The 15,303-nt window shown below is 33.5% G+C and overlaps 1 protein-coding gene across 1 annotated transcript in view; it reads right to left on the reverse strand.

The window, feature by feature from the left end:
* The window catches only part of LOC139520911 (serine/threonine-protein kinase Nek5-like), a 29,452-nt gene that overhangs the window by 12,365 nt on the left and 1,784 nt on the right, over window positions 1-15,303 (reverse strand). The window contains exons 2-7 of the mRNA XM_071313968.1: window positions 14,921-15,184; window positions 13,901-14,004; window positions 13,211-13,307; window positions 11,197-11,304; window positions 7,411-7,551; window positions 6,139-6,552 (exon numbers count right to left, since the gene is read on the reverse strand). Of these exons, the coding sequence (XP_071170069.1) occupies window positions 6,139-6,552; window positions 7,411-7,551; window positions 11,197-11,304; window positions 13,211-13,307; window positions 13,901-14,004; window positions 14,921-15,184 (1,128 nt within the window). The remainder of the gene's footprint in view (window positions 1-6,138; window positions 6,553-7,410; window positions 7,552-11,196; window positions 11,305-13,210; window positions 13,308-13,900; window positions 14,005-14,920; window positions 15,185-15,303) is intronic.

Raw genomic sequence — 15,303 nt, forward strand, 5'->3', positions numbered from 1 at the left:
TGGTTGAACAACAGTAGCAAAATTTGAACAAAATTTTCTGTAAAATCCAATCATGCCTAAATATCTCATAAGTTGTTTTCTATTTGTAGGAGGTGGGAATTTGGAAATAGCTTCCACTTTAGCCATAATAGGTTTTACTTGACCTTGGCCAACTGTATGCCCTAAATAATCAACAGTGGCCTGACAAAATTCACTTTTACCAAGATTAACAGTCAAATTTGATTTTGACAATCTATCAAAAGTATCACATAAATGTGTTAAATGCTGCTCCCAGCTATCACTACATACAATAAGATCATCAATATAAGCATAACAACAGTCTAAATCTTTTATAACATTATTGATCATTCTTTGAAATGTAGCTGGAGCACTTTTCATGCCAAATGGCATTACAGTATATTGAAATAAGCCATCTGGTGTAACAAAAGCTGATATTTCACGAGCTCTCTGTGTCAATGGAACTTGCCAATAACCTTTCAACAAATCAAATTTGCTCACAAATTTTGCTTGACCAATGTTGTCAATACAATCATCTATCCTTGGAATCGGATAGGAATCAGATTTTGAGACTGAATTTACTTTTCTGAAATCAGTCACGAAACGAAAGGTTTTATCTGGTTTTGGTACAAGGAGACAAGGAGAGCTCCATTCACTGTTACTCGGCTCAATAATATCATTGTCAAGCATATATTTAATTTCTTTTCTCATAGCTTCAAGTTTGAGTGGATTAAGCCGATAAGGATGTTGCTTAATTGGAGAAGCATCTCCTACATCAACATCATGACAAACAGCAGTGGTTTTGTTTGGCACATCTGGAAAAAGATTTTTAAAAGAAAATACCAAAGTTTTTATTTCTTCTCTACGATCAAAAGATAGATGTGCAAGTTTTGAGTCTAAATTTGACAAAATTTCTGAATTTTTCAATCTAACTGTCTCTTCCAAAGTTTTAGAACTAAAAGGTGGTTCAATTACATCTGGTTTGTCATGATTGTTCTCAAATTTAACCATGCCTAAAGTGGCAACTGGTTTACTCTCACATTCATTAGTACGCTCAAAATATGGTTTTAACATATTAATATGACACACTCTGTTTTGTTTACGCCGACCTGGAGTTTTTACAATATAATTCAAATCATTGATTTTACTCTGTATTGTATAAGGACCACAATATTTAGCCTGTAAAGGATGTCCAGGAACTGGCAAAAATACAAGTACCCTATCACCAGGCTCAAAAACTCTGTTCCTGGCATCTTTATCATACCATATTTTCATCCTGTTCTGTACATTTTTTAAGTTTTTCTGAGCAATTTGACAAGCAGTATACAATTTTTCTTTAAATCTAGATACATAGTCTAAGAGATTCAGGTCAGTATGTTCAGTTAGCCACTTTTCCTTAATCAATTTTAACGGTCCCCTTACAGTATGGCCAAATACCAACTCAAAGGGACTAAATCCAAGGGATTCTTGAACAGCCTCTCGAACTGCAAAAAGTAGAAAGTGAACTCCATCATCCCAGTCTCTGTCAAATTGAAGACAAAAAGTTCTAATCATGTTCAATGTTTGATGAAAACGTTCTAAGGCACCTTGAGATTCTGGATGGTACGCACTTGATCTATACTGAGCAATCCCTAACTGGTACACGACTTTCTGAAATAGACCTGACATGAAATTTGATCCCTGGTCGGATTGTATAGACTTAGGAAGTCCTACTAACGTGAAAAATTTGATAAGAGCTTTGACAATAGTAGGTGTCTTGATATTTCTTAGCGGAATAGCCTCAGGAAAGCGTGTGGATGTACACATGATTGTCAATAAATACGCATTTCCAGTTTTGGTCTTTGGTAAAGGTCCAACGCAGTCAATTAGAACTCTGCTGAAAGGTTCGTCAAAGGCTGGAATAGGCAGAAGTAGTGCTGGTGGTATTTTCTGGTTAGGTTTACCAACAACCTGGCATATATGACATGATTTGCAGTATTCTGCAACATCATTTCTAAGTTTAGGCCAGTAAAAATGCTGCAAGATCTTAAGGCAAGTCTTCCTTATACCTAAGTGTCCAGCCAAGGGGGTGTCATGGGCAAGACCAATAATTTCTTGTCTATAAACTTTAGGCACCACCACTTGGTATAGCACTCTCCATTCCTCCTCTGGGGTAGCATCAGGAGGCCTCCACTTCCTCATTAAAATACTGTCCTGATGGTAATAGCATTCGGCCACTTTGTCTGCTTCCTCCTGTGGTTGAGCCCTCTGGCTGAGCTGAAGAACCTCAGGGTCTTTATGTTGTTCTTCGAGTAAATTATTTCGGTCTAATGAATGGCTGTTTACATCTGGCCATGGCATAATAACATTTTTGTTAACACTAGGTGGTTTTATAATAGCCTTTTCTGAGTTACCAGGATCTTCAATATCAGCTATAAAAGTGTCAGAAAGGTCCATGTAATCAAACTTGTCTTCTTGCAAATTCTCATTTTGTTGTTTTCTAGCTATCGCCCTAGTAACAACACAAGCTGGATACAATTCAGCATCATCTTCAGGTGATTTAACATCCACCACCGGTTCACTGGTAACAATTGGTTCAGCAACCACTTTGTTCCTAGCTAGATCATTTCCTAGCAATAAGGTAACACCCTCAACAGGGAGATTAGGACGAACACCTACAACAACTGGTCCAGTTATCAAATCTGACTTCAGATAAATACGATGGAGAGGAACATCTATACAACCTAACTCTACACCTTGTAACAAAACGGAGGCACCAACAGAAGTATTCTCGGACAAAGGCAACACACCTTCTAACAATAAAGTCTGAGAAGCTCCAGTGTCCCGTAAAATCTTAATAGGCTGAAGAGTGGTATCATCAACAATAGAAACAAACCCATCAGACATAAAGGGTTTGTATTCCTCCATGTAATCACAAAAACTAGACTTAAAAGCCTGACGCGCAGGGCATTCCAATGTACTGGTAATATAAGGTGTCGTACACGCACTGGACTTCGGCTTATTATCTCGTTCATTCTTCTTCTGGAGTCTAAAACAATCAGCCATCAGGTGACCATTCTTCTTACAATAAGCACAAATCAGTGACTTCTTCTCAAAAGTATCAAATTTTGGACTAAACATATTATAACTGGACTGACTCTTATTCTGTGCAACAGGCTTACTATCAGTACGCTCAGTGCTTTGATTTTTGTAATTTCCACTTGAAGTATTAACATTTTGACCCTTGAAACTTCTTTTATGTGAAAGGGTATAATTATCTGAAATTACAGCTGCATCATGTATAGTCCCAACAGTTTTGTCGTCTAAATGTGTTTTTAAGTCTAAATGAACACATTGTTTGAACTCTTCTAATAACATCAATTGTCTTAGGTTATCAAAATTGTTATCTGTTTTCTTTGAAGTAAGCCATTTATCAAATAGATCTTCTTTTTCCCGAGCGAATTCCACATAGGTTTGCGAATCAAACTTTTTATAAGATCTAAATTTCTGTCTATATGCTTCTGGTACTAGCTCATAAGCTTTCAAAACTTCCTGTTTTACCGTGTCATAATCAGAACTTTTTTCTGATGGAAGTGCAGAGTATATTTCGGCGGCCTTACCCTCAAAAACACTTTGTAGCATCGTAGTCCAATACGGCATTGGCCATTTTAAATTATTAGCAATTTTCTCAAACTGTGGAAAATATTTATCGACTGTTTTTTCACAAAATTTGGGAACCAAACGTATATTTTTTGCTGCATCAAAATAGTCTGATTTCGACTGGACTTTAGTGTTATTTTCTTCTTTGCCAATTTCAATTTTTATTTTTTCCATCTCTAGCCTTTCCCTCATTTCAAGTTCTGCCTGTTTTAATTTAAGTTCATCTTGTTTTATTTTAAGTTCATCTTGTTTTTTCTCCATCTCCAACCTTTCCTTCATTTCCAATTCTTTTAATTTAAATTCATCTTCTTTTTCTTTCTTTTCCATTTCTAACCTTTCCTTCATTTCCAGTTCTGCTTGTTTTAATTTAAATTCATGTTCTAATTCAAGCTGTTTTAATTTAAAGGCATCAACATTTTCGACCTTAAGTTCAAGAGCCTCTTCACCTAAAATTTCTGCGTCAACTAATTTGTCTATAACCAAATTTTTTATAATTTGTTTTCTCATATATTCTTTAAAAACTAATTTCAGTTGTTTAGCAAGCAACACTATTTCCTCTTTCTTTAAATTATCAAAACTCTCCAGGTCTGGCGTTTTCAAAAATTTACCAGCATCAAATGCCATTTTGTAGAATTTTGTTGGCTAGTTATAATACAAATACTAAACAAATTTTGAATAAAATATTTTTAAGATCCCGGACGAGCCCCCAATTTCTGTTACGGCCAGAAATCGTCTTTAAATTGTAGCCAACAAAAGACACAAATCAATACTAAAATTTAACAATATTTATTATACAAAAGTTTACAAGAAGTATTTTACAAATATTACTGATAACTTAACTGTCAAAATATGAGTCCACTCTTTTATCTTTATCTGTATCCGGAAATCTTTCGGAATCCAATCTGAATATTATGTTCACTACTAAGGTCACAATCCAGTATGATGTTGTTTGTAGAATAAAAGTGTCAATCCAAATGCCGTGAATACTAATGTCTATCAATGTCTAAGTCCAAGTTTAATTATGAGAGTTTAACTTTAGTGTCTGTATATATAGTGTTGTCATGGAAAATTCTAGAACACTCTATAATGGAACATTGTGGAAAATCCTGGAAAGTTACAACGGAAGTTTCTGGAATAACGTAGAAGTTTAAATTACGCATCTTTTATAAGAATCATTCTAGAAAGTTCCAATCATTCTGTGATTGTTCCAGTGATTCCTAAACTGCACAGTTATAAGATTATTTGGTAAACAACTATCAGGCCATACAACACAAATTAGGCCAACATAAATAAACATAATAATTACAATATCATAACAATATCTTGCTGGAAAACTATTGAGTATCAAAGTTCAAATTAATTTTGGGATTTATTTTCTTTCTTGGCATTCAATAACAGAAAAAAGAATAAACTGCTTGTCCGCTAAATAGGGGTATTCTTGCCAGATAAAAGACTTATAGTTATATTAAAAAATAGGGAAATATGACATTAAATTGGTTCTGTCTTTTTTTTTAAACATCGTTAAAAAGATGTGTGTCTAAGGTGAACGACACAAGAACACTGTAATACTAGTACGAGAGTATAACATGTACGCTTGATCTCACACCTGCGGCTAAATTCATACCTGTGTATGAATGATCTCACACCTGCGGCTAAATTGCTACAAGGTAAACGAATTGACCTCAAGCCGAGAAATATACAGTGACCTTTACAAAATAATATACACACTCTGCTCACACATAAGTTGCATTGAAATGATTATCAAAATAATAACGGTAAATAGAACGGAAATATTTTTAGTTCAATATCAGTAAAAATGTTCAATAGATATTTTATGAAAAAATCTCAACAATAATTAATGAAATTTATTTGAAAATATTTACTAGAGATAATTTTATAGGAGTTTAATTCAATCAAAACAAAACGGTATACGCATATTCATTTTCGTTCATTCTTATATTGTGGTTAATAACTACGACCATTCGTCAGCTGTGCGCTTTTAATTACGTATATTGTTGATAAGCTATAAGAGTTAAACAGATTTTATTTTTTCCCAGAATTCAACACATCGTGGCTAAAACGTCACAACCCACTCGAGAAGGTCAACCAAAAAAGTTACAAATACTTGATTTTCTCCGTTATTAGAAGGAATATAAATTTAAAACTTTGCAAATGTGTTTTTTATGTTAAGATGAACATAATTAGATGATAAGTAAAAAAACGCGGAATTTCCCTTTAACTATTGTTGTTCTTCTAACAAGGAGGACAGAAGGATAAGTATCATTAAAATCTAAACAATTTCCAATTAAAAAATAAGATCAAAAAAGATTTAATTTATTTAATCTACAGTTTTTTTGTTAATATGGCAAGAACAATAATGTGCACTTACATAAGGCAAGCAAACATTTAAGAAAAAAATTTCATATATAAATTGAACTGAATAGTAATCAAACTGGCAAAAACTAGTGAACATTAAAATAAGATAGAATTTGATTAACTTACCTTTGGAAATATCTGTGTCAAGGTGTGTACAACTAAATTGACCATGTGTCTTGGATCCATAGGTTTCATCGCCTCTTGCTGTTTTTCCGTGAGCGTGGCATCCATATCCAGACCTATATCATCTGTGTCAGCTGGTTTCTTTTTATTCATAAAACTCAAACCTTTAGATGTTTTATCATAATCTTTTTTTGTCTCAGTAAGTGTTGACGCCATGATATTCTCTACCCCTTTAGTAGAAGCTGCCCATACACTGCGGGCATATTTTTGCTGTTTTTCGTTCAATGTTGTGACTAACTCTGACATATCATAAACATCTTTTTTCTTTGTTGTTCCTTGCATAATGATGTCCTGAAATCCTGCTTTGGACATGGTTGCGGCAAACTGGCTTTTCTGTGGGAGCACTGTGGGAGGGGTCTGTGAAACAGAGAATAAAATCTATACATTTAAGATTAACAAATTAAACTTTAAATTTTGGAATTGTGTATCATAGTGTGAAATAATGATATTTTGGGCACATCTTAAAATTTTGAATTTCATAGAATAACATTAATGTGTCTTTGATAAAGAAAAAAAAAGCAACTACAACCAGACAAAAAAACCCATCTGACATCATCAGGTGAACAAAAATTCTGATTCAACATTTTGTTCCCTTTAGCATAGTAGACACTAAATAAATGCTGTATCTTAACTATTATTATTAATATATTTTTTTCAAGACTGCAAACATTATTTTCTCTATTATTTAAAAACTTTATCATAAATTCATATCATTAAAATGGAAATGTTCAAAGCCTGGCATATCATTTTTAAACAAACTTAAATGTACAGGTATTGAGAAATGGCATGTAATAAAAGTATTATGTGTTATAGTGATATGAAAATGAGTTATCATAAATGGCAACAGTAAATTATACAGACTATGCTTCCCTCTAGATATGTTCATTTGCTTTTTGTTGGGTTGGTGCATAATTCCCACATCTGCCTTTATTCATGGTATTGCGACTTTGTTGGGTAGTTCATAATTCTCACATCTACCTAAATTCATGGTATTGTGACTTTGTTGGGTAGGTGCATATTTTACCTATATCTACCTAAATTCATGGTAATTGTGACTTTGTTGGGTAGGTGCATATTTTACCTATATCTACCTAAATTCATGGTAATTGTGACTTTGTTGGGTAGGTGCATATTTTACCTATATCTACCTCTATTCATGGTACTGCATATTTGACCTACTTCTGACATTATTTGTCTTTGGTATCTTCATCTTACCTTTGGTTTTTTAAATGTTGTAAACAGGGAATCAGATAAAATATCATCGGCTGAAGGTCGGGTTTTAGAATCTTTACACATCATTTTTTCTAACAGACTACAAAACTGGGCGCTGTATTTATCTTTTGGCATTGGAGGTAACTGAAATTCAAAAGTACAATATGGTGACAACAGATGTGTCTTCTTAAAATAACCCATTATAATATTTATACATAAATGTATAAACCTCTGTACCATAATTAAATGTATAACAGTTTACTTCTTTCATATGAAAATCAACATATGTTTTTGCTATTTCATCCCTTTTAAACAAAAAGTCACAATCTTCCCTTCTGTAAAGAACATTATTGAACAGTTAAAGTTTATAAACATGTATTATGAAGAATTACTGTTACCAATAATTATTTGACGTGTATTTGTCATTCTGAACTGTTTTTCTGTATTTTTAACTTCATACTTTAACAATGAATGCACAACTTGGTGACCTACAGGTTATCAATGAACTGCTCATTTAGGATCGAAATAAAGTACAAGATCATGAATATAACATTGAAACAAATGCATTTGTAATGATTCAAGACATAGTCATGACCCATGATAATTGGAGAACATAAATGTATCAAATTTATTAAAAACAAGAGTGCACACACTCACTGTGCTTAAACGGCTGTGGGTAACTAAAATTTGAGTGCACACACTCACTGTGCTTAAACGGCTGTGGGTAAATTACCCACAGCCCAAGATGGCGGACTCTAAACTCGTTGATATTTAATTCATACAAAATGTACCTTTTGCGACGTTTTTCATGCAGAATGTAAATATTTATAGGATTATTGAATAAAGAAATGACTAACAATTACCATAAATTTGTTAATATAGAGTTCACTAAAGCTCAAGGTCAACTTTAAAAAATGCATAAGATGTCCGTAACTTTTTGATCGAAACTAAGCAGACTGTCTGTAACTTTATTTTTAGATGTGGGTAACTTTTGATTTGAAATTTTAAGAATAATAATTTCAACAATTAGAAGACAATTAACATCATATTTGTAACCTTCGCGGCCGTTTATACTACTCATTCACCACCAAATGTGATTTTATTAACGCATCATACTTACACCACAGACGTTTTATGTGGGGTTTGTGGTACTCCATCCTGGTTATGGTTTGAACTTTCATTTACTGATGTGCGTCTTATCGACGTTTTTCGCTTGTCAGACCAAGGCTTTTCCATACTCTTTAATGTTTTGAGTTTAATTATATGTTTGCCGTTTACCTTCACCTCTGTTTCTTTCTATGTGTATTTTGATGAATACTCTTTGACGCGGCTAGGTATTTATACATCCCACCAATTAGTTATAGATTTTTTGAATATGTTTCCTAGTATGTTTTTTTTTCTCTCTTTGTATGTTATCAGGGGTTGTTAGACTATTAAATTACCCTGTTGTCCTACGTAGTTATTTATATTTTTATATACTATGTCGAATTGTTACACTATGTTGACTGCTCTTTTCTTTTTATTGTCACTGACTTTTACCTATTGTGTCTTTTAATTTTATTCAGTTTAATGAGATTTAATGCAACTTGCATACAAATGAAATATGCAGCTAGCTGTAAAACTAGGTTTATTCATTTATACAAAATGTTCTTTTTTAAGTTTTCCCATTTACTGTAAATCTTGGCCAGGGTGCCGCAATATCACCGTGCGCAATGTCCCAGTGTGTCCAGATTGACACCCCTTTTATTTTACTGTCAATGCTGATGGGATTTGTTTTTGTGGGGGTGAGAGAAAAGTGTTTTTGGCTTTTTCAAAAAGACGGGAAAAGTTTGTGCACTCAAGTCTCGTATAGTCTATCCACTGCATGCCTGGGCAATTTGGGTTCCCCTCCAAAATCCCGGATTCACGCTACCCTTGTCGTTGCTGGCAGAAAATCAGTAAGTGTATACATGCTACATGTATGTGTAAAAAATACTTGTGTAGTCTACTTGTTCAAAAATAAAAACGAACAATGATGTTTCAACAGTTTATCTGCTATGATCGGAAACAACCCTCCGAACTAGGCGATTCGGGTACCCCGACGTTATACAAAATGAGACCCGAGTTTTGCGGATTTATAGTGATTTTTTTCATATTTTCCCCAATTTTGTCTTCCATCGATACATTGAATTATATCATACTAGACATCTACTTCGTGTTGTGAATATGTATTCGATGCAATCTAGCTATCATCAGTTTAAACATTACATCCGCGTATGTCGATTCTTTGAAACTTACGGACATCTCTATTGGTATGATGAAAAAAGTTACGGACAAGTTGTTTTGACGTTACGGACAGCCTAAGTGTTTTTTAAAATCGTGCTGTGACCGTTTATTTTATAGAATTTAATCACCTTTCCAGTTTAGGGGTTTCCCTAAACGATTAATACAACTTTTAAATTCAGTTGTTTAATTGATGCATTCGTGGTATTGTTATTCTATAGAAAAAAAGTATCTAACAGACGCAAGGCGGCTCCATCTTGGGCTGTGGGTAACTTAAGTTACCCACAGCCGTTTAAGCACAGTGACACTGAAATGTCTCGCCTTCTTTACTAATCACTGATAGTATGTTGATAGTCCTAAATATAAAACTTTATTACAACTGTCACATAAACTTAACATTAACCAAGAAAGCCAAACATTGACCAATAAACCTTGAAATTAAGGTCAAGGTCAGATGAACCATTTCAGAAAGACATGTACAGCTAACAATTGTTTCATACAACAAATATAGTTGACCTACTGCTTATAGTTTAAGAAAAACAGACCAAAACATTAAAACTTAACACTGAGCAATGAACCGTGAAAATGAGGTCAAGGTCAAATAAAACCTGCACAACTAATATATAGATCATAAAATATTTCCATACACCAAATATAGTTAACATATTGCATATAGTATTAGAAAAAAGACCAAAACTCAAAAACTTAACAATAACCACTGAACCAGGAAAATGAGGTCAAGGTCAGATGACACCTGCCAGCTAGACATGTACACCTTACAATCCTTCCATACACCAAATATAGAAGACCTATTGCATATAGTATAAGAAAAACAGACCAAAACACAAAAACTTAACAATAACCACTGAACCATGAAAATGAGGTCAAGGTCAGATGACACCTGCCAGCTAGACATGTACACCTTACAATCCTTCCATACACCGAATATACAAGACCTATATCTTATAGTATCTGAGATATGGACTTGACCACCAAAACTTAACCTTGTTCACTGATCCATGAAATGAGGTTGAGGTCAAGTGAAAACTGTCTGATGGGCATGAGGACCTTGCAACGTACGCACATACCAAATATAGTTATCCTATTACTTATAATAAGAGAGAATTTAACATTACAACAAATTTTAACTTTTTTTTCAAGTAGTCACTGAACCATGAAAATGAGGTCAAGGACATTGGACATGTGACTGACAGAAACTTCGTAACATGACGCATCTATATACAAAGTATGAAGCATCTAGGACTTCCACCTTCTAAAATATAAAGTTTTTAAGAAGTTAGCTAACACCGCCGCCGCCGCCGTAGCCGCCGCCGGATCACTATCCCTATGTCGAGCTTTCTGCAACAAAAGTTGCAGGCTCGACAAAAAAATTATCAAAAAGTTACAGACTGTGTATTTACCTCTGTAAATCTTTTTTGGTTGTTAATAATTTCATTGTTGGGTCTCTGTTTCAATGACATCTCTATTTATTCTTTGCATTTTACGACCTATTAATAATATAATTACCTCTCCATGTACAATTTTAAATACTAGCTGCTGCATCAACATAGCATCAAATGGTCTTTCTAATGTTGACATTTCATATATAATTACACCCAATGCCCAAATGTCACTCTGGAAATAAAATGTTGACATTTCATATATAACTACACCCATTGCCCAAATGTCACTCTGGAAAACTAATGTTGACATTTCATATATAACTACACCCATTGCCTAAATGTCAATCTGGAAATAGATAGGCTAGGCAGCTATAGTAGTTTAAACAAAACATGTTGCCATTTCATATATAACTACATCCATTGCCAAAATGTCACTCTGGAAAACAAATGTTGACATTTCATATATAACTACATCCATTGGCCAAATGTCACTCTGGAAATTAATAGGCTAGGCAGCTATAGTAGTTTAAACAATACATGTTGCCATTTCATATATAACTATAGCCATTGCCCAAATGTCACTCTGGAAATAAAATGTTGACATTTCATATATAACTACACCCATTGCCCAAATGTCACTCTGGAAATAAATAGGCTAGGCAGCTATAGTAGTTTAAACAATACATGTTGCCATTTCATATATAACTATAGCCATTGCCCAAATGTCACTCTGGAAAACAAATGTTGACATTTCATATATAACTACATCCATTGGCCAAATGTCACTCTGGAAATAAATAGGCTAGGCAGCTATAGTAGTTTAAACAATACATGTTGCCATTTCATATATAACTACACCCATTGCCCAAATGTCACTCTGGAAATAAAATGTTGACATTTCATATATAACTCGGCACAGGGCGTTTGCGCTTTTTCATAGGACATTTGCGCTTTTTATTTTGGACACTTGCCCCTTCAAATCATAGGACATTTGCGCTTTTTAAAAAAGGACATTTCTGCTTTTTACATAGGACATTTGCGCTTTTGCAATATTTGATTGTTTTGACTACCTTTCCTTTTTATCCAGGCTTGGGACTGGCAGGTTTGACCTTGAAGAGTTAAAGTCATATTGTAGTTTCATAGCACATTTCAAAGCACATTGATATATGTTTTAAAGTTTATATAAAGCTAAAAGTAAACATTCTAAAGACATAAAAACATGTCAAGTAATCCCATGTCAGTTTAGCTTGATAACTGAAGCCTAAGGAGTGAACAAATTTAGCTATTTCTATCTGTTCAGACTGTTATTTCGCCCTCATTTCAAATAAATAATCAATTTTCTCTTTCTCAACTCTTTACTGGGGTGTTGTTCATCAATATAACGAATCTTAATGTGATTCACCGACTGATTGTCAAAAAGATAAAAAAAAAATATAGCAGGATGAGTAGAGTACAACTGATCAATATAGTGGACATTGAAGGTGTCTGGACCATTTGTTGTACTAATAACAAATATAAGTTAAATTTATTAACGTGATGATTACTTCTCATTAAAATTACAGGTAGATGACTATAGGTAAAAAGCGCATATGTCCGGTCAAATTAATACAGGTGAATCAAAATTAAAAGCACAAATGTCCATAGTATTGGAAGCGCAAATGTCCTATCGTTTTACAGGTAAAAGAGCGCAAACGTCCTGTGCCCATATAACTACACCCATTGCCCAAATGTCACTATGGAAAACAAATAGGCTAGGCAGTTATAGCAGTTTAAACAATACATGTTGACATTTCATATATATATACACCCATTGCCCAAATGTCACTCTGGAAAACAAATAGACATGGTAGCTATAGTGGTTTAAACAAGGTAAAGCAGTACTTGTTGGCTGTTTCTTTATTTATCTGTTTCTGATCCATTACTGATATAAGAGACATTTACGTAATTTGTGTACGATTATTTTTCTTTATACTTCCACTAACCATGCTTTTGATAAAGATTATTTAAAGGAAGAAGAAAATTATTCTACTGTTTAAGATTTAATATTTTTCATGTGCTGGTTTTGAATGTTTTTTTTCTCACAAATATGGCATCATGTTAACTAGATTTTAATGTCATTCTAAAACACAAAACCTTACCTTTGAATCGTAAGGTTTACAAGCAAATATTTCTGGTGACATATAGTAAGGACTTCCACAAAATGTAACAGCTTTAGCATTAGGTCTTTCTAAGACTCTGTGAAGAAACAAAGTATGTAATTAGATAGAATAAAGATTTTCACAAAATGTAACAGTTTTAGCATTAGGTCTTTCTATATAAATGGATGATATTGGCGTATCTACTATACCGACCGTGCAAGGGCTGTATAGCCAGTCAAGGTCGTTAAAAACTTCCATTTGTTGTTATCTACTATATATTGCTGCTGCAATCAATAAATCTTCCTGAACATGCATGAAATATTTGCAACTGGACATTTATCAACCAAGAATCAATAAACCAATCATCTTACCAAAAAGTGCATTGAAGTCATCAAATGTTGTCTTCTCTTTGGTTTAAGTTGTTACCTTGTTTATAATGATATAGATGTGCTTGACCCTATCAAACTCAACTAAGTTTATGTTTGACTTTTTTTCTTAAATTTGTTTATAATTGAGGTATGTGGAATTGAAAATGCCATTTCTTTTTTATTGTTTTTAATTACCTTCCAGAGTATTCGTGATGTATCATTATCATGCAGCTATCATCATTTCATTTTCATTGCATTACACAGCACAATATATTTTTTAAAATATAAACTTGTCATATGTATATAACATTAAACAACATACTTTGCTAATCCTAAATCGCCTAACTTTGCAGTTTTCTTTGGCCCTGTCAGGAAAACATTCTGTGTCTTTATATCTCTATGTAAACAATTTCTAGCATGTAGATACTGAAATACAAACAACACCAAAATTTCGTGATTTGTTGCAAATTTGTCATAAACTTGTGTTGAACATTATATGTGCATTTTGACCATTTTTTCTGGTGAAAGCATTACAAAAAATGTTTTAGATTGTCAAAGAGAAGGTAAGACGGTATTAAAAACTGGTTTAATCCCAGCATATATGACATGGGTGTACCAAGTCAGCTATCATGGATCAAGTGCTGTTTATCTCTGTTTGTACAAATAAACAAAAAAGGTACATAGGATAATGTGGATTCATTATAAATTGTTGGACACCCATGGGATTCATAGGTACAGGTGAACCACCAATTCAAATGTTCAAGAAAAACAAATTTTTTACAGGCTTTGAAAATTGATACAGACAAAAATAAATGAATCCACAATATACATTAATGTATGGTAAAAACTATCAATCAATGTGGCAATTATATACAAAAATAATTTGTCCATAGTACACGGATGCCCCACTCGCACTATAATTTTCCATGTTCAGTGGATCGTGAAATTGGGGTCAAAACTTTAATTTGGAATTAAAATTAGAAAGATCATATCATAGGGAACATGTGTACTAAGTTTCAAGTAGTTGCGACTTTAACTTCATCAAAAACTACCTTGACCAAAAACTTTAACCTGAAGTTGGACGAATGAACGGACGAACGAACAGAGGCATAGACTAGAAAACATAATGCCCCTCTACTATCGTAGGTGGGGCATAAAAATAATGAGATTTGTTATGATTGGCAATGAGACAACAACCCATCACTGGCCATCAGTTACAAAAGAATGAGTATCTGCTTGTATTTTTTATATTTATTTTATTATGATTCACTGTTTCTTTTTGCAACTAGAAAATTTGAACCAAAATTTCAAACACATTCTCCTTGAAGAAGTCAATGCTTACCTGTAAGCCACTACATATCTGTCTGAACCAATTTACAATTTGATCTTCATTAAATGGCCTTCCACTTCGTTTTTCAATGTATTCTGACAAATCTCCTCCGTCACAAAATTCAGTAACTATACACAAAGCACCCTTTTCTTGGAATGAATCTATATAAGCTATGATATTATCATGTTTAAAATCTGACAACAATCTAGCCTCTCTTTCAGCAGCTTCTCTCTCCTCTTGAGGGGACTTACTCAAATCAATTACTTTCATAGCATACTGAAATGTAAAAAAAGAAGTTTTATTACGTATGTAGGAACCACAACATCATTCTTTCTGTCAGAGGTCTTGATACTAAGGGTAGAGGTTTCACATAAATGAGGTTGTGCAATCATACA

The sequence above is a fragment of the Mytilus edulis genome, chromosome 1 (assembly GCF_963676685.1).
Source record: "Mytilus edulis chromosome 1, xbMytEdul2.2, whole genome shotgun sequence".
NCBI lineage: Eukaryota > Metazoa > Mollusca > Bivalvia > Mytilida > Mytilidae > Mytilus > Mytilus edulis.